The 21,440-nt window shown below is 50.4% G+C and overlaps 4 protein-coding genes and 1 long non-coding RNA gene across 10 annotated transcripts; 2 read left to right on the forward strand and 3 right to left on the reverse strand.

The window, feature by feature from the left end:
- Window positions 1-108: 108 nt before the first annotated feature.
- LOC122617640 (WD repeat-containing protein 35) lies at window positions 109-4,670 on the reverse strand. Its single transcript, XM_043793566.1, has 9 exons — window positions 4,224-4,670; window positions 4,057-4,168; window positions 3,539-3,975; window positions 3,303-3,477; window positions 2,677-3,249; window positions 2,520-2,623; window positions 2,166-2,464; window positions 410-2,110; window positions 109-347 (listed from the first exon to the last, which is right to left on the reverse strand). Exons 1-9 carry the CDS (start codon window positions 4,245-4,247, stop codon window positions 155-157), a joined length of 3,618 nt encoding a protein of 1,205 aa, XP_043649501.1. The 5' UTR covers window positions 4,248-4,670; the 3' UTR covers window positions 109-154.
- A 154-nt stretch (window positions 4,671-4,824) lies between these two features.
- Window positions 4,825-6,698, reverse strand: LOC122617639 (uncharacterized protein At4g17910). The gene is made up of 2 exons (XM_043793565.1): window positions 5,684-6,698; window positions 4,825-5,629 (listed from the first exon to the last, which is right to left on the reverse strand). The coding sequence occupies exons 1-2, from the start codon at window positions 6,510-6,512 to the stop codon at window positions 4,950-4,952; spliced, it is 1,509 nt and encodes a 502-aa protein (XP_043649500.1). The 5' UTR covers window positions 6,513-6,698; the 3' UTR covers window positions 4,825-4,949.
- A 633-nt stretch (window positions 6,699-7,331) lies between these two features.
- Window positions 7,332-14,316, forward strand: LOC122617339 (glycerol kinase). 3 transcript variants are annotated; one of them, XM_043793169.1, is made up of 3 exons: window positions 7,332-7,498; window positions 12,089-12,715; window positions 12,792-14,316. In XM_043793169.1, exons 2-3 carry the CDS (start codon window positions 12,094-12,096, stop codon window positions 13,898-13,900), a joined length of 1,731 nt encoding a protein of 576 aa, XP_043649104.1. In that variant the 5' UTR covers window positions 7,332-7,498; window positions 12,089-12,093; the 3' UTR covers window positions 13,901-14,316. The 3 variants fall into 3 exon arrangements, with proteins under 3 accessions (XP_043649104.1, XP_043649106.1, XP_043649105.1); XM_043793171.1 differs by lacking the exon at window positions 7,332-7,498 and adding an exon at window positions 7,945-8,051; XM_043793170.1 differs by lacking the exon at window positions 7,332-7,498 and adding an exon at window positions 9,903-10,715.
- On the reverse strand, window positions 10,723-12,018 carry LOC122617340. Its single transcript, XR_006325943.1, has 3 exons — window positions 11,726-12,018; window positions 11,308-11,663; window positions 10,723-11,146 (listed from the first exon to the last, which is right to left on the reverse strand). It is a non-coding gene; the product is annotated as an uncharacterized LOC122617340 (long non-coding RNA).
- Window positions 14,317-15,862: 1,546 nt separating the features above from the next.
- Window positions 15,863-21,429, forward strand: LOC122616454. Of its 4 annotated transcripts, none has more exons than XM_043791906.1 (4): window positions 15,863-17,036; window positions 18,258-18,490; window positions 18,551-18,734; window positions 18,797-21,429. In XM_043791906.1, exons 1-4 carry the CDS (start codon window positions 16,163-16,165, stop codon window positions 20,884-20,886), a joined length of 3,381 nt encoding a protein of 1,126 aa, XP_043647841.1. In that variant the 5' UTR covers window positions 15,863-16,162; the 3' UTR covers window positions 20,887-21,429. The 4 variants fall into 4 exon arrangements, with proteins under 4 accessions (XP_043647841.1, XP_043647842.1, XP_043647844.1 ...); XM_043791907.1 differs by having other exon boundaries at window positions 18,800-21,429; XM_043791909.1 differs by lacking the exon at window positions 15,863-17,036 and adding an exon at window positions 17,456-18,193.
- The last annotated feature ends 11 nt before the right edge of the window (window positions 21,430-21,440 follow it).

Raw genomic sequence — 21,440 nt, forward strand, 5'->3', positions numbered from 1 at the left:
CTGTCAGTGAACAGTCACTGTTCCCACTAGGAACACTTTTCACTTAAATTTGAATTTTTCTTCTAAAACTACATTGTTTATTTACGCCTGACCCAAATGGGATCACTACACAAAAAAGAAGATGGAGTAACTAAAATACTAGTCCCCGGCTAGTTCAGATCTCCACTGTCATGGACACTATCAAACTGTGGCACAGTGGGCAAGTTCGGTGCCTTGAGATCTCCGTGGGAGCTGCACAATGGTGGCAGGTGGTGCAGATCCAAATGTTGTTCGTCGGCTGGGTGATGGGCTTTCCGGAGGAAATGCATGCCGGAAAACGAGCATTGCACTCGGGACAGGAGGGTGAGCTTGAAAGATCAGTAGTCCATGAGTATAATAAACCTTTTGTTGATCATGATCCTTCACTTACCTATCAGGCACTGGCACTCCGCAGGAATAGCAATCCACCTTCTCGCCAACAGTGTCCTCCGGATCGTACTTGGCGAAGATCCCTGCCGCCAGTTCCTCGTACCGTTGAAGGGTAGCCTCCGGCAGATGACCCTGTTGCTCCAACTTCATGAACGCCTTGGAGCAGGTACCGAAGGCCCGATCCGCACAGCTGGCCAGAGCCAACAGACTGTAGATGTGCTCCGGAGGCAGGACGTCATCGTACTCACGCAGCCTTACCGCCGTGACCACCGCACTGTGGATGATCCCGAATCGAAGCTGCCTCTGGGCAAGGAGCATAAAGTGGTAGGCCTCAGCGCAGTGCCAGAGCCTCTCGATGGCGGCCGCATCCTCCAGGGCAATGGAGTCCAGTAGGGTGTTCCTGCCGCTGGCGTAGTCGATCTCCGGCGTGGCCACCGCCTTAAGGTGCTCCTCCGCCAACAGAGCAGCCAGCACGTACAGCTTCTTGATTCTCAGCAGTGGAGCCCGCTTCTCCTGCTCCCGTTCTGCCATTTGGGAAAGCAGGCGAGCTGCATCTAGATGGCGTCCTGCATTCCTCTGCATCTCTATGGCTTCCTTGAGACGTCCCTCCTGGAGCAACTGAGCCGCGTGCTTGGCTATGAGCGTTTGCACCTGGGGCAGCTGGAACCGCTGGGCCAGCTCCACAGCCTCGCCCCACTGCCGGAGATTAACGCAGGTGGAGACGGCGGCCTTCTGGTCACCGAATCGTAGATGAGCTTGAACTGCCTCGGAACACATGCCCACGGAGGCCAGCATCTCGGCCAGCTTCGGAAGCAGTGGGCTCTTCTCCGGTAGCCGTTCCACGCACTTTTCCAAGTCGTCGAACTGCTCCAAGTGATACAGAGCCTCCATGTAGCCCTCCAGATAGTGTGACTTCTCGTAGTACTCCCTGGCACTCTCCCAGGAGCGCAGGTTGGCGAAGTGGTGGCCAATCTCTCGCCAAGCGATCTCCATCTGCTGGTCCGACACGCCCGATCCACCCATCCTGTACAGCTGCACCACGCGGAACCAATCGCAAAGGGTCATGCGCAGCTCTATGGCTAAATCCCGACGATCTGCGTCCAGGTAGAGCTTCTCCGCCTCCTCGAACTCTCCGTAGAAGGCTGATATCTCCGCCCTCTGCAGCTCCTTGGAGTGTATGGTACGCAGTCTCTTGACCAACTTGATGCCCGGGTAGTGGGCACAGCGCACAAAGGCGTTCTCTGCCGTCTCCAGTTCGAGTTTCTTCAAGGCAGACTCTGCCAGCAGGCGCCAGAGCCTCGGATGCGGATTGTCCTCAATGAACTGCTTGGCATCCTCCAGTCCCACGTGCTCCAGCAGATCGTCGGTATCACGCAGGGACTTTACCCTCAGCTGGATGACATGCGACGAATTCTGCAGCTCACCCACGCTGATGATGTCGTCCAACAGTACACTGGTGATCTCCAAGTCCTCGAAGGTGCAAATGTAGCCGGAGCAGGATACGGGCTCCTCGGGATCATTGCCCCGGAAGATGTACATGCGCGTTTTCTCCATCAGAGCCAGCAGCAGTGGGTTATCCTTGGCCCAACTCACGGCCCAAACGTCCTTGCGCTCAACCCGACTGAAGTTGAGTTGCGTCTCCCTGTTGTCGTCCAGGTCGAGCAGCGTCATCACGCCCATGTGGTCGATAATGGCAGCTCGCCTATGTAAGAAGGATAAATTGTACAAGTATGTAGGGAGTAAGGTGTACTACCCACGTGGAGTTGCAGTTGATAGCCATCTTGTAGACCTTGGAGTTCATGAGGTGGCGGTTCCTCAGTGCCACATTGGCTATGCTGTACTCGTTGATGGCGCCAGATTCCCTGGCCACAAGAAGCAGCTTCTCGGAGAGAGCCAGGGCACAGATTGGGTCACTGATTCCCCGCTGCGTGGAGTGACCATCGCCACTGCTACTGCTCAGCATCAGGTCCTTGGCCATCTCCACTCCCGTGGGTGTGTCGTCGATGTGGAAGCGCTTCTCCTTGCGCGCCTTGACGTTGTGCAGGGTGGAGGCACTCTGAAAGGAGACCAATGGGTTAGTGGTAATCGGATTGATGACTAAAATTACGCACCTTGGGAGTGTGGTAGTGCCAAATGAGAATCTCCTCCTGGGAGGCTATGGCCACATAGCTCGAGTTGATGCCCACAAAGCAGGGTCTAATATCCGTGTACTTGGCTAAAATAACTGGGATTAGTCCCGAACATCATCATCTCTGGCGATCAACTTACAATCGACAGTGGTGCCAATGGAGTTGCAGAGCAGCAACTGGTAAACCCTGTCGTCTGCAGGATTACTTCGATTCTCCAGGGTGCTCAGCGCAATCTCCTTGATGTTGCTGCTGACACACTCGACTCCCAGGACGCAGTGCTCACTGCTGGACGCCAGGCACAAGGTGGGCTCCACCTCCTTAAGGAAACTCTGATTGGAGACGGTGTTCCAGAAGGTGATCACGCTCATGGGCGAATCCCTGGTTGCACTGCCGCTGTTCAGGAACACCACGGTCTTCTCGAAGTAGCACCAGATGTAGTCCGGTCGGATGTTGGCGAAGTAGATAAACGAGTCCACGGCCATGGCGATCCGCAAGGATTTGCCCTCCCAGCTGAGCGAAGTGATGTCATTGCCAGGAACCTTCAGAGTGCGGTAGATCTTGCCCAGCGGCGAGTAGAAGCCCACCTGGTTGGAGTCACGCTGCGAGGTCGGACTCACAGCGTCCATGGTGGTTCCGCAAATGGCCAGCACAGTGCCGTCATGGTTCCACTTGGCGTCCACATTGCGCATCCCAGTGTCGAAGATTGCGGGCGCTTAAAGACAAGTGCGTTAGTTAGAAGCACCTAGAATTTGCATCACCTCCTACCATCGTCATTTTCATTCCTCATGATCTGCACCCTGCCGTTCTCATAGCAAATGGCCAGAACTGGACGCTTTCGACTCTGGGGGATCCTGCCACTGAACCAGCAGATGCTAGCTATGCGGTGACCTCTGGAGGAGGAGCCGCCACTTATGTTCACGCACTGGATGTGCAGCTTCATCTGGAGTACAAAACCGAAGTAGGTACGCAAGCAGGATTATCAAGTACCTCCATTAACTTACAGCAAAGTTCCCTTGGTTATCGTACAGATGACACTCGCCGTTGGCCAAGGCAAACAGGATGAGCCGATTATCCGGACTCCACTGCACGCCAGTCAGATGAGTGCCCTTCAGCTCCTTGCCAAAGATGCGGTTGCCATCCACAGAACCCACTATAATCGCCCCATCCTCGTAGACAATGCAGATCCGCGATCCATCCGAGGTCCAGCTCATGCTGGCCACCGTGGACTTCTTCCTGTCGTTGGTCATCTCCTCGTACCAGGATCCCTTGTACAGCATCCACACCATGATCACCCCATCCGTGTCCGAGGATGTCAGCTTCTGCTGCGCATCGTTCCACGTGACCACCCGCACCGACTCCTTGTGGCCATCTAGGGTTTGGTTCATGGACAGATTGGAAACGGCGGCCAGGCCGCCTTTGTTCTGGCCATTGGGAGTGGCTGTAGATTGGCATAAATGGTAATGGTAATGATAAAGTAATGTAAATAATGAATGAAAGTATCACTGATCGCGGCACTTACCTTGGTCGAGTTTCAGGACCTTGAGCAGTCCATCCGTCCCGGCCACTGCGATGTAGCCCTCCTCCTTGTTCCAGGCTATGCAGTTGAGCTTCACATTATTGGGTATGGCTATCTGCGGGAAGACCTTGTAGACCTTGTAGGCACCTGCAGCCTTAAATGAAGCCTACCTTTTTGCTGAGATAAACGAACATCTTGGTGTTGCAAGTGCACTTGGGTTCTTTCAGTCCTTTCAATGTTTCTTAGCATTTGCTGTGGCAGCCAAACTAAATGGTTTCCATGGTGATCCTAACTCCAGTTTGTATTACGGCCACGCAGCTCTCAGCTGGCTAAAACCCAAGCCTGTTTTGGGCTCATAAAGTGGCTTAATTGGTATTGGTGGCAAGTGGCAAGTAAGCACCTGCTGCCACCTGTTGCTATCGAAGTACCTGTGTGTTATCGAGGGCGCACCATTTTAAATGTGAAAAATGAGAAACGTTTTTCTACCAAGCAGATTCAAATGTGTAATTATGTCAAAATAACAGACTATATTTACCTAATATAAGATAAAGACAATACACAAACTAAAGCTCCTTAAGAGCCATCGTTTATAACTTAAAGATTGTGTTTTATGGAATCAAATAAAATAAAACCTACCAATTATTACACCGTATCGATTTTTAAAACGTTTTAATCCAGTTGCATTGGCTTATCAGACAAATAAGTGTGAATTAAGTCATAAAGATTAAATAAAACTAACGTGGACTGTAATAATAACTACAATAATTTCCTAATTGTGCAAATTCCGTAATTTTCCAGCATTATTTAATTATATAATTATTTTCCTATATAAATTCTATTTCTAACATTTACATTTAGATTAAATTCAGTTAAATCACAGGGCACGCAGCTGGGTATCAGGCTAGTCTAATACCCCTCTTCAGCAATTCGTGGGTCAGCTTGGTGGCCAGAAACATGTAGATTAACAGGATCATGACGGACTCGGAATCAGACCGATCTTCTGGCCGGAGGAATATATTCACCATACCGGTGAGAACGTTGGCCACCAGAAAGAATGTCAAACCATTTTTGTTCAGAGCCTGGCTAATCGTAAACGGAACAATGGGTCCAACCCTTTTCTTGGAAACTACATCTCCCGATAGAAGACCCTTTTCCTGATCCTCCGATGGATTCGGTTCCCACGGCATTACGCTGTTGATCGCAAAGTCTATGGCTCCGAAACTGATACACAAAGTGGTGCTCCCGATGGCCAGCATCCATATGACATAGCCCAGATTGCAGGTCACCCGGGAGATTCCAATTTCGTAGGCACTGACGACGAACGAGGTCCACAGGATAAGCACCAGACAGAACAGACGCCTCAGCTTCCGGACAAACTCGGAGTAGCTCAGCAGACTCTTCGCCACCATCCAGCGGTTGACATAAATGGACAGCAGGAACAGGCCAACGAATCCTGGCAAGGAGACTAGACCTTCGCGATTCGCATTGAAGAAACTCGAGCGGTCCACATCCTCATTCATCACATAGTCGGACACACCAAGGACGCTTAGCCCAAACTGGTGGATCACCAACAGACCTAAAAGAGCAACTATTTAGTACGAAGAATGGAGGAAGAAGCTTGATCTAGTACCGAATCCCAAAGGCAGCAGATGGAGATCTTTGCGAGCCAGAGTGCTGACCAGTGCGCCGAGGAACTTGGTGAATCCCAGGGTGAAAAAGGCATTCAGATGCTGGCCGTACTCATGGGCATCCTGCCCGTAACCCAGCGTCAGAATGGACACCGTGCGAGCCAGTCCCAGCAGGATGAGCGGCAGGGCGGAGTAGAGCACACTCCGGCGGAGATCGGACCAGTGACGAGTCCTCCGCGACACCATGGCCATGGTGAAGACAAACAAACCGATGCCGGTGTCCATTAGCTTGGCTCCGTACTGCCTGCTCTTGCGGAATGGCCTATAGAAACTCCCGAAGTCGATGGCCAAAATGCAGACGGCGGTGATCAAGTGGGTCAGGGCACGCAGGATGGACAAGCACACGGGTCTATTGCCACCCAAGTCGAACTGACCGCGGGTGCGAGCACGCTCCAGAGCCCTGCTTGTACGCAGAAACCACAAGGTGGCCACGAGCATTACTAGTCCCATGTAGCCACTGAAGTCCACGGCCACGGAGACGAGCAGAATGCAGGGCAGGATGACCAGGACGAACTCCATGGCATAGCAGAGATCGGGAGAGCCATGAAGCCTCAGCTTTTGGCACACCACTCGCGCGAATAGAATGCACCACAAGGTGGATAGGATCAGCAGAAGAGACTCGCCGCTCTGGACCAGGGTTCCCCACCAATCCCAGTCGGAGAGCTGGAGGAGGTCCAGTCCCAGGCGCTCCTCGAGGGTTCGGTTCGCCGGATTTGAATGCGGACTCGTGCTCACATCGGGAATGGGTTCCGCTGCCGCTCGACTGTCCATGGCGACTGGCGACGGGATACCCCTTGGACTCAAACGTCGGTGGCCTGATAAAGGTTTGCACTTAATCTGCCCGTTGATAGTCGCCACTTATCGGAAACCGGGAGATAGGCATAGTCATAGCCGATCGATTCGGAGCTTCAATAAAAAGCACGAAACTCGAAACAAAATTCGTTAAAACTTCAAGCATCGGAATGTAGCTGATAGCAAGTGAAGTATTTCGCTAATGAATCGAAGCATTCCATTGGGAGCTATTAGAATCGCGTAAGCCCCGCAGCCATATGGAAAACCACTCATTAATCTTCTCTTTTGGCAAATTGTGTCACTACTAAAGCCCTTCAAGATCAGCGATAAACAATTTCGTGACTCCTTGCTTTGTTTTCCTCCGTGTACTTGTGCGTAAATTCCTATCTATGCTCTGTTTACTTTATTTAACATTCGAAGACCTTGGCTACTGATAAATTCAAACCACATTTTGACTGGAATTAATTAGCTAAAATATGGGTTGCGCAGTTGATATTTTGATAGTTGATATTTGTTTGACTTAAAAATATTTGGTGCATTTCTTTGAATCTGGCGCCTGTAAAATTTACTTCATAGCACTATTCTCAATTATAACTTTTAATTAGTTTGAAGTAATTAGGCAAACATTTGTTTATTTGTAACAGTCATTTTAAACTTAAAACAAATCTTACAACAGTGTTTGAACCTAGCGCCAAATAAATCAATTGACAAGTTCGATAGCTAGACAACCGACCACGAACAAAATCGACCAATCTGGCAGCACTCGAGCGTTGGTATTTTTTAGTGCTTTCGTAGGATTAAAGAAAAAGAGGCTCGTCTGCGGTCGCAAAGTGATAAAACCGCAAAAAAGTCAATAAAATGTTGTTTATCCAGCAAATAAAGTGTGCTGCCTCAATGTCGGATGTCTAGTTAAATCGCTCGCGACCTAGTCAGCTGGAACTAAAGTTGGGGCAGTGCCAGTGCGGGTGAGTATTTCCACTTTTCCACTTTGCCGGCACGTGTTTCTTTATTTTCCATTTACTACTCCATAAGTTGTTAATTAAAGCTGGTTGAGCAAAGTGTTAATTGCAGAGCAAGCTAATTTACAAATTAAAGCCTAATCACGGTGTCTGGGGGTTCAGTTCCGTCCGCTTAAGTGCCCATTACGTATGTAGATTTGTTGTGCTTTTGCACTCCGTGACGTCATGGGGCGTTGGACCAATCGGAATGCAGCTTTCGAGGGGCTTGTCCACCGATGACGTAGGCAACAGCCGACGTCTAGTCGGAAAATTGATTTCTGTTGCTTGTGCAGCGAACCACGTGAGCTGGCCACGTTTGCACCCATCCACCCACTTTCCGCCCCCTCCGATCGCCGTGCGACGAGTATACGCCTTGTGTGCCCTTCAATTCGATGGACATACTCATTCAATAGCCAACTTTCGACGCGACGAGATCGCAAAATACGGAAGCAAATAGAGCCACTTATTTTCTAAATATTGCTGCTGGCTGTGCGGTGCACATTTACGTAACTAATTGCGGGCAAGTGCTAAGAATATTATATGTTTGCATAGGTGTGGCCGAGTGTCAACGGTGCACTTCGAAAAATATTTGTGTCTCTAAATGCAAGGTGAATCTAAACTAAAACAATCGATTCTTGAAGTTTCGGTATATATCTGCAAGTAAAGGAAAACTCAGAAATATTCTTAAAATAATATATCCACAACATACTCAACAAACTTAATAGATTATAGCTCCCTTTCTGTAACGTCGGAAAAAAAAAACCCCATTTCCTAGAACTGAAAGCATTTGATTCGCCTGAAAAGCATCGAAGTTCCTCTATCAACAACTCGAGTATGTGCACATTATAATGAATGCAACTAGAAGATTAAACAACGTCCGGCGCCTGAGAAGCTTGCTAATCGAGTGACCTTTGACCCGGCCTGTCTGCGAAATTCATTACATGTTCAGTAACCCGCGTCTGCCCCCTTAGCAGTGCAATTTGCAATCGGCTTATCAAAAACATCGCACACCCAGCAATTAAATGCAATCACAACAAAAACACGCCTTATCAGCAGTCGCAAATATTTTAGCAATCGTTTTGGGTGGGAAATCAAGTCGTGCGATACGATATCGCTGTGATAAGCGAGCTATTTTCGGTCCACAGGTCGTATGCGTAATTTAATTTATGCATGTAGGTGCAAAAGTTGAGTGAACCTTTGCACCCCTGATGTAATCACTTATTGCACTACCTGCACTCGAATTACACCATTTGCAGCATAAAGCGAAATGCAAATGACGGAATCGCACTCGTTCGCTTATTCACTTCAAGTGCAACTCTTAACCAGTGACTGAAATTACAGGCCAATAATAATACGATTGTTTACGACGGCTTTAATGGGTTCTACCAATGCACGCACACTCCCACTTTGTGCATACATATACATATGTGTAGGTACACAAGAATTGCACATCAAGGAAATACAACTCATTATCACGCTGGGCAGTGACCAAGTCGAATTTAGAATACTCTATGCTGCCATGAGTTTGAACTTGGTCGCAAAGTCTATCTGCAACTTATAACATTAGTCCTCGTTCCAATAAACTCATTATTGTTTTTATTTTGGCTACTTGAACTACACCTAAGGGTTTATATACCCCAACCCTGCCAATAATTCTCTACTTAAGGCCATCAGTCTGCCAATGGCACCACTTTCGTTTGTGGGCCAACCACTCATCTCATGCATACATATGAATATTTTTTCACTCTGACATTTGGCTATAACGAACTAGCCTTAGTTGACCAAAATGACTTCATTAACTTCGTTTATATAACAAACACACTCCCCCTTTTTGCTTAATGGATGCAAATATTTAAATGCCATCATTTGCATGTGGCTCTATTTCGTTGTTTTGGTGGCCTGCTCTTGAGGATGTCGCACCAGCAGCGTCTGTTTTACTTGGTTGCCCCTCAATGGAATATTTTCAATATTTGTTGTATCTTTAAATAGACCGGCCTATAAGTATGAGCTGAATGACGCCCACACGTGAGATTGCGTATACGAATTGTCTTTGAAAAGCTGAAGAATTTATGTGTGGGATAATTTTGGTGGAACAATTTCCGCCCGTGAAAACGGGACATTGTTGCGTACGTGTACATAATTGTGGGGAAATGGGAGTAAACTGATTCAGCTGCGCGAATCGCAGCTATAAAACGCCTCACCAATCCGCAATTACGCTCCGTTCGAGGGCCTCACTAATACTGTACAAAATCCGTGAGAATCTGAGTTTTTTACAGTGGTTATGGGTTTTATTTCCGCGATCATTACCTTTGCACATGATAGTCCATTAGGTATTTTACGTCTAGTGTAGCACTATCTTTTTCCAAATTTATTGAGATTATTACCAGACAAATTTGTAGTTTTCCACTCTTGATAGAGCAAATTAAAGTGAGGCATTTTCGTGTTCTCGAAATTTTCAAGATTTTGGGCGCTATTTTCAGATTTATGTGTTGGAGCTTCTTCATGCTTTCAATCTGCTTGATTTATGTGACACTGCGGTGACTGAAAATGGGCTACTCTTCCGTCATAACTTGCAGTACAATTGATTTAGAGAAGAAAAGTGTTTGCAGGATTGAAGTCAGCCATCAATTTGCCCCACTGTGCTGGGCTATATCCGTCTGCGGCGAATGCAAATGCGTGTTTTTAAATGCCAAGGCTGTCGCAACCAGTTCGCAGTTTATTGCACCGAGAAGCGTCTAAGCAGCACCACCCACCATCCTCCAGTCCACCTCCATCCAATGGACCCCTATTCCACCCGCCGACCCAGACATCGCCGCTGCCTGCCGGCTTGTCTTATCAGCTATCGGCAATTGGTGCTACTGCCGGTTCCATTTGGTCGGTAGATTTACCTAGTCGCATACCCGTCCACTCACCCAACTCGACCATGCGACCATACGAGCTGAAAGCTCCACTATGTGCGGCTATTTTCACTGCGCTGCCGCGCCTTCGAATCGTTTGATTTTCGACGTACAGATACATTTTGGCGCTCGTCGTGGTCGGTTGTGTTTTGTGTTTTGCTCGTCGCGCTCGGTCCTGCTCTTTCGATCGATTTCCCTCTCTTTCGCCGCAAAGTGTCGTCTCTTGGGATTTGAAAATATTTAAACAAGTGTTATCAGCAGCCATAAACAACAATCGAATACAAAAAGTGAGGGGACGAGTATGCAATGTCAAACAACTCATCAAATATCATTCATCGCAGTCATCACAGTTATCGCATTTGGTTATTGGTAATCGCCGTTATCGCAAACTGTTCCTTGTAATAGAAGCTATCGTAAATTATCCCTTTTAATTCTTCGAGGGCTTTCGTTTTGCCGATTTAGTCGAGTGTTCGAGCAAGTGGCTAGGCAAATATTGTTCGATCAGCCCACCAAAGTGCTTTCCATATCTTATCTGCGATTTCGGGTAACATAACAGTTTATGGGCCGTGTATCGATGGTGGCCTATCAGCAAACAGTGCCTAACAAAGGTACACAGCCATAAACAGGCGTATATAAAATAATGTTGAACCTGCCGACTCTGAAAAGTGTCGCCGACTAATTAGAACTGATAACCAGATGAATCCGGAAAGCGGGGAAACTGTGGAAAGTTTACGAACGTAAATGTCAATCAGCGCAGAATCTAAACAATCCGAATAGATGTAGTCACCCAGTGCACTCGGTCATTAGGCTCTTATCACCGTTCCGAGCACTTGACCTTGTCGCAGGGATCGCAATCGGCAGTTGGAACCAGTAGCTTACCATAATTTATGTATTCCGTTTCTGGGCTCCGCTCACCGCGGCGGAGCACCAAACCCGAGCGATAAGCAGTTGGTGTCAACAAGCGTTTCTGTGTGAGAGTGGGAAGAGGGCTCGACCACCGGCTCGGAGTGGGAATCCAGCCCCCCAACGGGCCAGGCGGGTACAAAGTCAAACAATAGCCAAACAAGTGCCGAGCACGGCGTACTCGTGTATGTACACAAGTCCATTTCAGATCATATCGCCGGGCAGGTCCACATGGAAGTGCGAATGACAAACATGGAACTGCGGGGAGTGGGTACACAATAGATCTGAGCCGGTGGTGGTTCTTCCCAGTCTTCCAGCTTTATCCTTGATTGCTATCGTGAAATGATTTTATGGTTATTGTATGGAAATATTGGTTGGCCCCACACTGGAATACCTTGACTGTGGCGTTCGCTTTTTGACAACTGATAAATGTGAAATGTGAATAATGTGTGAATGTGTGTGAATGTGAATAAATGTGAAATGTAAATGTGATGTGAAATACGCGCCTAACCATTAATAAATAATGTAATGAGTTTCTACCAAAACCAATAAATAGTTTATGGTGCATTGTAAAGCCTCTTTTTATGGCTCTTTATCATTAGTTCATAATTTATGCATCTTGATTGAAATTAAATTTATTGTTCAATTTAGTGCAAAGCCTTAAAACATTACCACCAACCCACTTAAGTGACATATACATCCCATTATTATGCAATTATTTCTCAAGACTGATTGGCTTATCTAATCTATCTTGCAGGCAGCATGACCGAGGGCAAGAACTTACCCCACTCCAGTGCGGATGTGCCGTTTCGCAGCAAGGAGCTGCGCAAGCAGTCGCTCATCCAGCACACCGGCCTGGTGGGAGTCATCGATGAGGGCACCAAGACCATCGGCTTCTCCATCTACACCACGCCGGACTTCAAGGAGATCGCCGCACACCGGGTGGAGCTGAGCGTGATCACGCCCCAGGATGGCTGGTACGAGCAGGACCCGCTGGAGATGATGGCCTCGATCAACAAGTGCGCCGAGGAGGCCATCAAGCAGTTGCCCGAAAACGGTTTCTCCGCCAGCGACATCGTCACCGTGGGCATTACCAACCAGCGCGAGACGACGATCGTCTGGGATGCGGTCACCGGCAAACCGCTGTACAATGCGCTCCTGTGGAAGGATATCCGCACCAGCACTACAGTGGAGCAGATAGTGGCCAAGGTGCAGGATCCGAACCACTTCCGCAGCAGCACGGGACTGCCCATCTCCACGTACTTCTCGGCCCTCAAGATCCGCTGGCTGCGGGACAATGTTCCCGAGGTGCGGCAGGCCATCCGCGAAAGGCGTTGCAAGGCGGGCACAGTCGACAGCTGGATCGTCTGGAACTTGACAAACGGTAGGAGATTTGGGATTATTAAAATGTACACATTTTAAAACTTCTAGCTTAACTTAATTGGTTTGATTGTCTACAGGAGCTCTCCACATCACGGATGTGACGAACGCCTCCCGCACTCTGCTCATGAATCTGGAGACGCAAGCCTGGGATCCAGTTCTGCTCAAGACGTTCGGCATCAGGGAGGAGATGCTGCCCGCCATCCACAGCTGTTCGGAGGTATTTGGCAAGATCACTTCGGAGCGGAGTCCGCTGCGTGGAATGACCCTGAGTGGAATAATGGGCAACCAGCAGGCCTCGCTTCTGGGCCAGATGTGCGTGAAGCCGGGCCAGACGAAGAACACCTACCGGTCCGGCTGCTTTCTGCTCTGCAATACGGGAGACAAGCCCGTCTTCTCCAGGCACGGTCTGCTCACCACCGTGGCTTACAAGCTGGGTCCCCAGGCGCCGACGATCTACGCCATTGAGGGAGCTGTTTCGGTGGCCGGACATGCGCTCTCCTGGCTGCAAAACAAGGTGCGTATCCTGCCGGACTCCAGAGACGCCGAGAAATATGCGGAGATGGTGCCCACATCGGGAGATGTGTACTTCGTGCCCGCCTTCACAGGACTATATGCACCCTACTGGCGGCAGAATGCTCGTGGCATCATCATCGGGCTCACGCAGTTCACCCGTAAGAATCACATAGTGAGAGCTGCACTGGAAAGTATCTGCTTCCAGACGCGCGACATCCTGGAGTGCATGCACCAGGAGTGCGGCTACGAGATCAACAAGCTCCATGCCGATGGCAAGCTCACCACGAACAACCTGCTTATGCAACTCCAGGCGGACACCATTGGCATGCCCGTCTTCCGTTCCCAGCTAATGGACTCTACGGCCTTCGGGGCTGCCATGTGCGCCGCCCAAGCAGATGGCATCAATCTCTGCCAGTTCGAGCCCGAGAAGCGATACTACGAGAACGTGCACTACGACACGTTCCTGGCCACCACCACGGATGTAGAGCGCAAGGAGCGTTACGGCAAGTGGAAGCGGGCGGTGGAGCGCAGTTTGGGATGGGTGATTAAGCAAAAAAAGACGCGGGAGTACACGGAGGAGAACTACCGCATGATGTCCTCGCTGCCAGCGAGCATCTTCCTCATCAGCAGCTTCGCCATGCTGGTGCATTCCCTCGCTGCGAGTGGCCAGTAAATACGACTGCGGCATGACACTTAGATCGATTCTCGGTTGTGATAGTAACTATATGTCCGGATTTCGTTTGGATCTTACACACACTCTGTACATAGTCCTCAAAGGACAATGGGTGGTTGAACGTGCTTTAAACCCTGTAAATAGATGCTGGTCTCTGGACTGAGCTTCGTACTACTTTAAGTATCCTGTAGCCTGACTATCTTAACGTGTTTTCGTTGCATATTCTGTACGTCTTAGCCGTAGTTCCATTGACGTTGGCTGGATTTCCGCGCGCCACGCACGCCCATATCAGCGGAATTGTATATAGCCAAAGTGCAAACGACATTTCTAATTTAAGTAGGTTCCGTACTCGTATGTGTATGTATATGTAGTGATTACGCCCCTTAAACAATAAACAGAAAATATACGAATCGAAACTTGGCGTTTAAGTGCGAATTACCAGGAACTTCAGTGCAATATTTGCGAGATCGCTGATTAAGCGGCTATTTATTAGGGCGATTGTGCGTAGATGCGGTGGGCCAAAGTCGAAGATAGGAAAATTAGAAAGCTGATTGCACAGGTGTAAGCAAAATAAGGTATAACATGCAAATTCTTCGAGCTTCCAATCTCATCTAGAAGCTTATTGAACTAGACCTCAATAGTAAGCTGAACTGAAGAAGTTTACGAAGTGTAAGAACCAAAACACTTGTACCCCTACCTAGAGTATCACTTTGTGCAATCTCACTCGATGTGGGGTATGTTCCAGTATCAGTTTCGTTATCTTGGAGCGGAAATGTCAGGTATCAGTTAAATATGACCAATGTAATCGATTGATTAATAGACGGTGGGTGTGTTTGTTATTGGAGGAGCTGGTGTTTAAACGTTCTTAAGACTTTTAGGTGTGTCCGGGCCAAGGAAACAGATATCGAGTTACTAAAATAGATGGAACCCATGGACTAATTAAGTCGTTTTTACGGCTAATTGTGAAATTTAAGCTGTCGTTTATATTTGTACATAATCTTTGAGATAATGACTTGAACTAAAAGTCATTGATTGAATTTATTTGAAACCCATTTTAAAATGGGATTGGGCTTCGAGTTCTGTATTTGTAACATACGGGTACCAAACATCAATGGAGTATTGAAGTACCTGTGGTGGACACCCACTGTGCGATTCAAATTTGAATAGGAAAAACCTCTGGGAAAACCTCGAAAAGGGTTGAAGGCAGTGGTCAATCAAGCATAAAATCGAAGCTAGAAAGACTAATGTTCCCGAAATATGCACAGTCCACGCCCCTTAGAAACCTTTGAAAGCAGAGCTGCGCTAGCGAGTACCCACTGTACTTCCTTCGGCCGGGATCTCATTTAAATTGGCTCCACCGATTACCTCAACTCAAACACTCACTCATAAAAATGGATTCTCACCTGGCCAGCTTGCGAGCAGCAACAACAAGTGGTCGTAATCGTTGTTGCTTTTGGTGGTGTTATCCAGGTAGTCGCTCAGCAGGAAAAAGGCAGGGTAAGGTAAGGTAAGGTAAGGTAACGAAAACAAACGCTCACCTTTGGCAACAACAACAACCAAATTGATTTTCCCTGTTCGTCTCTGAAGAATTTTCTGAATCAGTGCAGCCAGCAGCAACAACAACTAGAACCGGAATCCGTTTGAAGTTGAAGCGCGCGCAATACACACACACAGGTAGCAACTTCGGACTGGAGTTCGTTCGAATGTGTGGGTGTGAGTTGCAAGCCACTTCGAACTCTGCACTGGAAAAAATTAATATGCTCTCATGATGAAAACACTTTATTTAACTCTTGAACTGAATAAAAGGTTCGTTTATAAAAGAACTTGTGTTCGAGCATTACTTTTGAACGGATTAATACATCTTAGGATCAGCAATATGATTTCTTGCAGTGTAAGTTCGATCTCCGAAGTTCGAAAAGATCTGAGTGCGATCGAAGAACCGTCTCTCAGTTGCGTTTGAGCTGCGAGCGTGGTTCGTCGCCTGATCTCCACTCTCTGCGCATACGAGAATCCGCTCCAGGTCCGAATCCGCGACGGCGTCTTTGTGTTCCGAGTGTGTGGCTGCGGTGCCTTGTTTATGTTAATCCGATATTTATATATACAGGCGAAATACTGCAGAAGTAGCAATAAATTCGGCCAATTAATCGGAGCTCGGTTTTAGAAGCGTGAGACCCGCGAGCTGAAGACAGTGGAAAAATGAGTGTGCAGCATAAGTGATCGCTGGAAGTGGAAGTTAAAGGGTCAAACCGGTTTTCGGACAACATGGAGTTGCCACCAGCAGCAGCAACAGCAGCAGCAACAACAACAAATGCGTCGGCATCCTTGCAACGTGTCGCCTCGGAATCCAGTCTTGGTCGGGAGCGGGAACGGGAACGGGATCGGGAGCAAGCAGCTGCTCCGCCTGGCCAACTGATGGCTCATCACTATCATTACATCCAATATCCGGCGCATTTCCAGCCGCAACAACTTCAGGAGCAGCCACCCCAGCCCCAGCTGCCCTGCCAGTGTCCCTGTTCCTGCGGCAGGGCACCTCCACCGCCTGTGCAGCCCACCAATCCCGGCCAGAATGCGTCGATGGCCGTGGCCGTGCTGGTCCACCAACAGACGCCCAGTCAGCAGGAGCCGGCGAGGAGTTCGCCGCTCAAGGCACAGTCCGCTCAGTCCCTGCTCAATCACTCCTACCAGGCGCTCCACGAGGAGCAGCATCAGCAGCAGGATCAGCTCCAACTGGACTCCTCAGCCGGAGCCGGCAGCTGTGACTGCGATCTGGAGTGCACCTGTCCGGCCACCGGTGGAAACTCCTCCCTGGCCCAGCACAAGAGGAGCCTGCTGGCCGATGCCATGCTGGGAGCAGACGAGATCACGGTCAGTGAGTCCGACAACAACAGCACCATGATCAAGAAAAAGAAACCCCGATCCGGCGGAGGAGCAGGACAACTTCCGCCGAAGACGCAGCCCACGAATGACAGCTGCAACGACATCTACCACGACACGGAGCTGGACGGAGCGGTAGGGACCGGAGCAGTTGGATCTCCTGGCTCGGGGATCAAGTCCCAGATCCTGGACGACAATCATCGTCCTCCTCTGCCGCCACGCCCACCGCCCAGGCCCAGGAGCAATGCCAATGGATCCATTGGTGAGTGACTAAATTAGATCTTACTTTTCCTAAAGATCTAACAGAAAAAATAAGTTAGGTGCATATATTTATGGAGGTTTGCCAATATAGTAGATATAACCAACACATACATATGTATATTGAACTTCTAAGGTCTTCCCTAATTATTGCACATACATTCTATAGAAGTGTTGGCCAATAGCAACGACATGAAGATTATTTCAGAAGAATTCTTCACCTTTCCTCATGTCAATGGAAATTTATTGTCATTATAATTCATCGTTATTATTATGTCATTAAATTAGGTTAGTAACCTCATATTTTTACGAAAGTTTCGTAACTATGGCCTCATAATTACTGTTTGTAAGGATATGCAAGGGTATTGCCATCCTCGCTCTGTTTTTTTCCACTGACTTGCCATCAGTACTGCTGCATTGCTTCCTCCACGCGATGAATCACCCTTTCGCGTGGTCACAGATTTGGTGCCACTGATTTGCCACCCGTTGCGAGCGCAGCTTCCGCTTGGTCGCGGCTTCCTCATCCGCATGTCCTGCGCCTGCGCCGGAGGACGCTGCTCTCTCCGTGCTCTCCAGCTTTGCTGGAGCTGGTGCAAAATATTTGCTCGGGGGGTTGGCGCTGTGCTAGTGTCAGTCAGGATTTCAGTTGACACCGTTCCTGTAATTGCAACGCACACTGTAGCGCCACCTCCCAGCTTCTGCTCTCCAGTATCCAGTATCCAGTATCCACTATCCAGTACCAGCACCAGCACCCGTCCACGTCCAAGTGCCCCACTCCAGTCGTCTAAGTCCGCGCAGCTGCCTGCGGAGGCACCTCATCCCACATCCGCATCTCTGCCAGCTTCCACGGCTGTGTAGATATTTTTCTGTTTCGCTGCGGAGAAAAAAAACAGGAGAAAGAGTGAAAAGCGAGGAAAACGTGTTCCGGAATTTCCCAGCTATTCGGCAGCTCCCGGCCAGGATGTGCTCTTAGATTGCAACTCAGCCAATTGGTGGCCACCTTTAACTGCCCGAGGAAACCAAAACTATCCGCATATCCACTAACCATGCACGGCTATCCGGTGATGCAGTTCGTGCAGTACAGCATGCCCCCGCCCTGCTCCTGGGTGCCAGGTCCTCCGCCCTCCGCGGGGAACGTGGATGCCCATCATCGCGGCTCTGGTTGGGATTGTACTGCCCCCTGTGGTCACAGCAATTTGATTGATTGTTTACCCCTTACTTGCAGCCCATCGCCATGGCGCGGGGATCAAGAAGTACGTGGTCTGGTGCCTCATCTGCGGCGGATTCAGCTGCCTGCTGGGCGTGCTCTTCTTGGGCGTCTACTTCCTGCTCCACTCCTACACCATCACGGTGGGCAACTTCGAAACGGTGCCCACCTTTGTGCCCGCCACCCTGCTCATCCTCACTGGGATCTGCATCATGAGCCTGGCCAGGCGTCGGAATCGCTATAGCTACCTGGTAAGCATATATTACCTTACCCCTTTAGGACGCTGAATTAATATTGTGAATCCCCTACAGATAAAGCTGTCCGGTGCCTGTGGCCTGGTCTCCGCCTTAACCTGCGCCCTGGTCACAGTGACCACCACTGTGCTCCACATGAGTCGCCTGCAGGCCTTGAGGGAATGCGAGTATGCTCAAAAGACTCGCACGTGCACCTGCTACTCGGACCTCATCGAGTCCCAGGTGGACCGAGTGGATAAGGGTGAGTTGTCCCACAGATCCCGAAGTCCTCGCCACTAATCCCTAACCGCCATTGCCTTTCAGAAGGAGTGCGCCTTGTCTTTGACTCCCTCTCGGACTGCGGCGTTGTCCATGGATCCCTGTACTCCTGCCTGAGAGCCATCTTCGGCCTGTCCGTAGCCGGAGTTCTTATCGCCGTCTTCAGCTGCATGCTGGTGTACCAGCTCCTCAGCCACGAGCGCAAGAAGATGTACTGGGAGCAGCTGGAGCTGCGCTGCAGATCCCTCTACGCCAGTCAGGCTCCTCCTCCGGCCTTGGGTCCAGGCAGGATGTTGAACTGCAGGTGCTGCGAGCAGTGCCACGCCCACAGGCAGCTGACGCTGCCTTTGCAAGCCACCGCCTATCCGTGGGATGAGGCCACGGTCGCCGCTGCAGCAGCAGCCGCCGGAGGAGGAGGCGGAGAGCAGCGGTTCTGGGCCACCCAGCCGCCGGGTAACTTCTACTCGCCGAATCCTGGTGGCGAGGATGCGGTGGGCACCTGCAGGAGTGGAGAGCGGGCAGGCGGAGCAGGACGAAGCAGTAGCGGGTGGAGCTGGCCTCGGATGCCTTGGCAACGTACCACTCCAGACGCCGGTCGTCGATTTCGCCAAGCTGCTGCCAGTCCGGACTCGCAGTACGGATTCAGTTCGTCCACGGCGGTCCAGGGAGATGGTAACCAGATGCTGATCGAGGAGCCCGTGGTGGCGGCCTACAGTGGAATGCCGCCGCCCAATGCCCTGCCCTACGGAGTTTGGGGCCCACCGCCGCCCTACAGCGATCCCAACAGTCCGGCCAGACGTGGCTACTACCAGTATCTGCAGCCAACTGCGTGTCTGGTGGGGAATCAGGGCACTGTCGCCGTGACTCTGACCCAGGAGCCGATGCATCCGACTCTGCAGCACCCGCATCCGCAGCAGCAGCAGCAATTGCAGCAGTTGCAGCTGCAGCGGCTCCAGGTTCAGTCCGCCACCTTGGAGCGGATGGATGGCCTTAGCAGCGCCGGTAATGTGAGTACCCTAGTGGCCGCCACTCGCTCCTCCGCCTACAAATCAAAGGCCGAGTACGAGAACACGCCGTCTGACAGTGACGGGGGAAATCCCCGGGAGAGGGAACGCTGCTCCAACACGCTGCCCACGCGGAAGCTAAAGAAGCGCTTGGAGGCGGGCACCGGAGCCAAGAGCATCGGTCCGCAGAGTAATCCCGGCCAGCAGCGACCCAATGTCCAGCAGTTGTTCGCCAAACAGGATCAACAGCAACCGACGGGCCAGGCTAATCCTCAGCAGGCCCAGCCCCAGACGGCTGGGGTGGAGAACAGTGCTTACCAGGACTCGAACGGAGCCATAGCCAAGGACCAGGCGGTGGGAACGGATCCGGCCGAGTCCGAGGTGTATTTCGCCGACGTGAGTAGTTGCTGCAACATGTCTGTGAAGAACGACAGCTACTACGACAACGCCCAGCGCCACCAGGGACACCACCATCATCACCAGCACCAGCACAGTAATTGCAGCCACAGCAGCGGGCAGAGCAACGCCAACGAGGACTACCTGGCCCAGCGCTTCGGTCGCGGCAGGGAGCACTCCGTCCGGAGCCGTCTGCCCATTCCGCAAACGAGGCGGGAGGACGACTACGAGAGCTCCAACCTGAACATGCCCACGCTGAAGGAGCAGCAGCAGCAGGCGCAGCAGCTGCAGAAGGAGATCTCCCGCCATAGCATGTGCTCCGTGGAGTCGGAGGCCAAGACCGAGTTCACCGACCTCTCGCCCTCCACGCCCTGCGGTGGCAATCTACCGCTGCCGCCGCCGGCGAACTTCGCCAGTGATCCGCCGACGGGGCAGCAGTCGCCCAGCTTCGTGGCCTCATTCCCGTACTCCTCGGAGTCGCAGTGCCTGGAGGCGCATCGCCGCTCCACGAAGAACATCCACGAGCTGCTGATCGCCGGGGTGGGGGGATCCTCGGCTGGCGGCGGCGACTCGCACTACGAGGTGATCAACGACCGAGGCAATCCCTACCAGCTGCAGCGATCGCAGCAGGCCAAGCACAAGGCCAAGTCCAAGACGCGGTCGCGGGAGCAGCTGGACATCTACGGCAGCGGAGCTGAGCGATCCGACTGGTCCTCGGATGGGGGTCGCTTGTGAGGCCCCGACGACCAGGAAGTATTCGTCTAGCAGCGGTTTCACCCCCATTATATTCTCTAAGGACGTGGATCTGTTTCGGGAACCAGTGGTGGGACTCTCCAGATCCGACTTCTTCTATATCATTCGTACATCCAGGACAGAGCTGGATACCTCCCATCACTGCCTGTAGAACCACCTTTGGTTTAGAATCGTCGCACTTGTAATGTTTGCCATCCAAAAACGGAACTCTATTCCATTATATGTCCTATCTCCCAACTATCGAAGGTCCTCGGGGCTGCACACCTTGCTTTAACTACTTTACGCGTATCCTTTGCATAGTTTACTTAGTACATATATTACTTATCACATATGGTAGCATTGAATTGAATGTTGACAACTTGTAGCAATGATAATCTATGGATATTATATACAAATTATGTTATATTTACCTGCGTATTTACATAGTTGCGTATACACACACCCATATACACATACAAATATATGACTAGTTAGTTAAATGTTAGAGCGCCAGTTAAATTTATTAAAGAGTACACCAAGTATAGCCAAACATTTTA

This window comes from Drosophila teissieri, chromosome 3L, assembly GCF_016746235.2.
Source record: "Drosophila teissieri strain GT53w chromosome 3L, Prin_Dtei_1.1, whole genome shotgun sequence".
Classification (NCBI taxonomy): domain Eukaryota; kingdom Metazoa; phylum Arthropoda; class Insecta; order Diptera; family Drosophilidae; genus Drosophila; species Drosophila teissieri.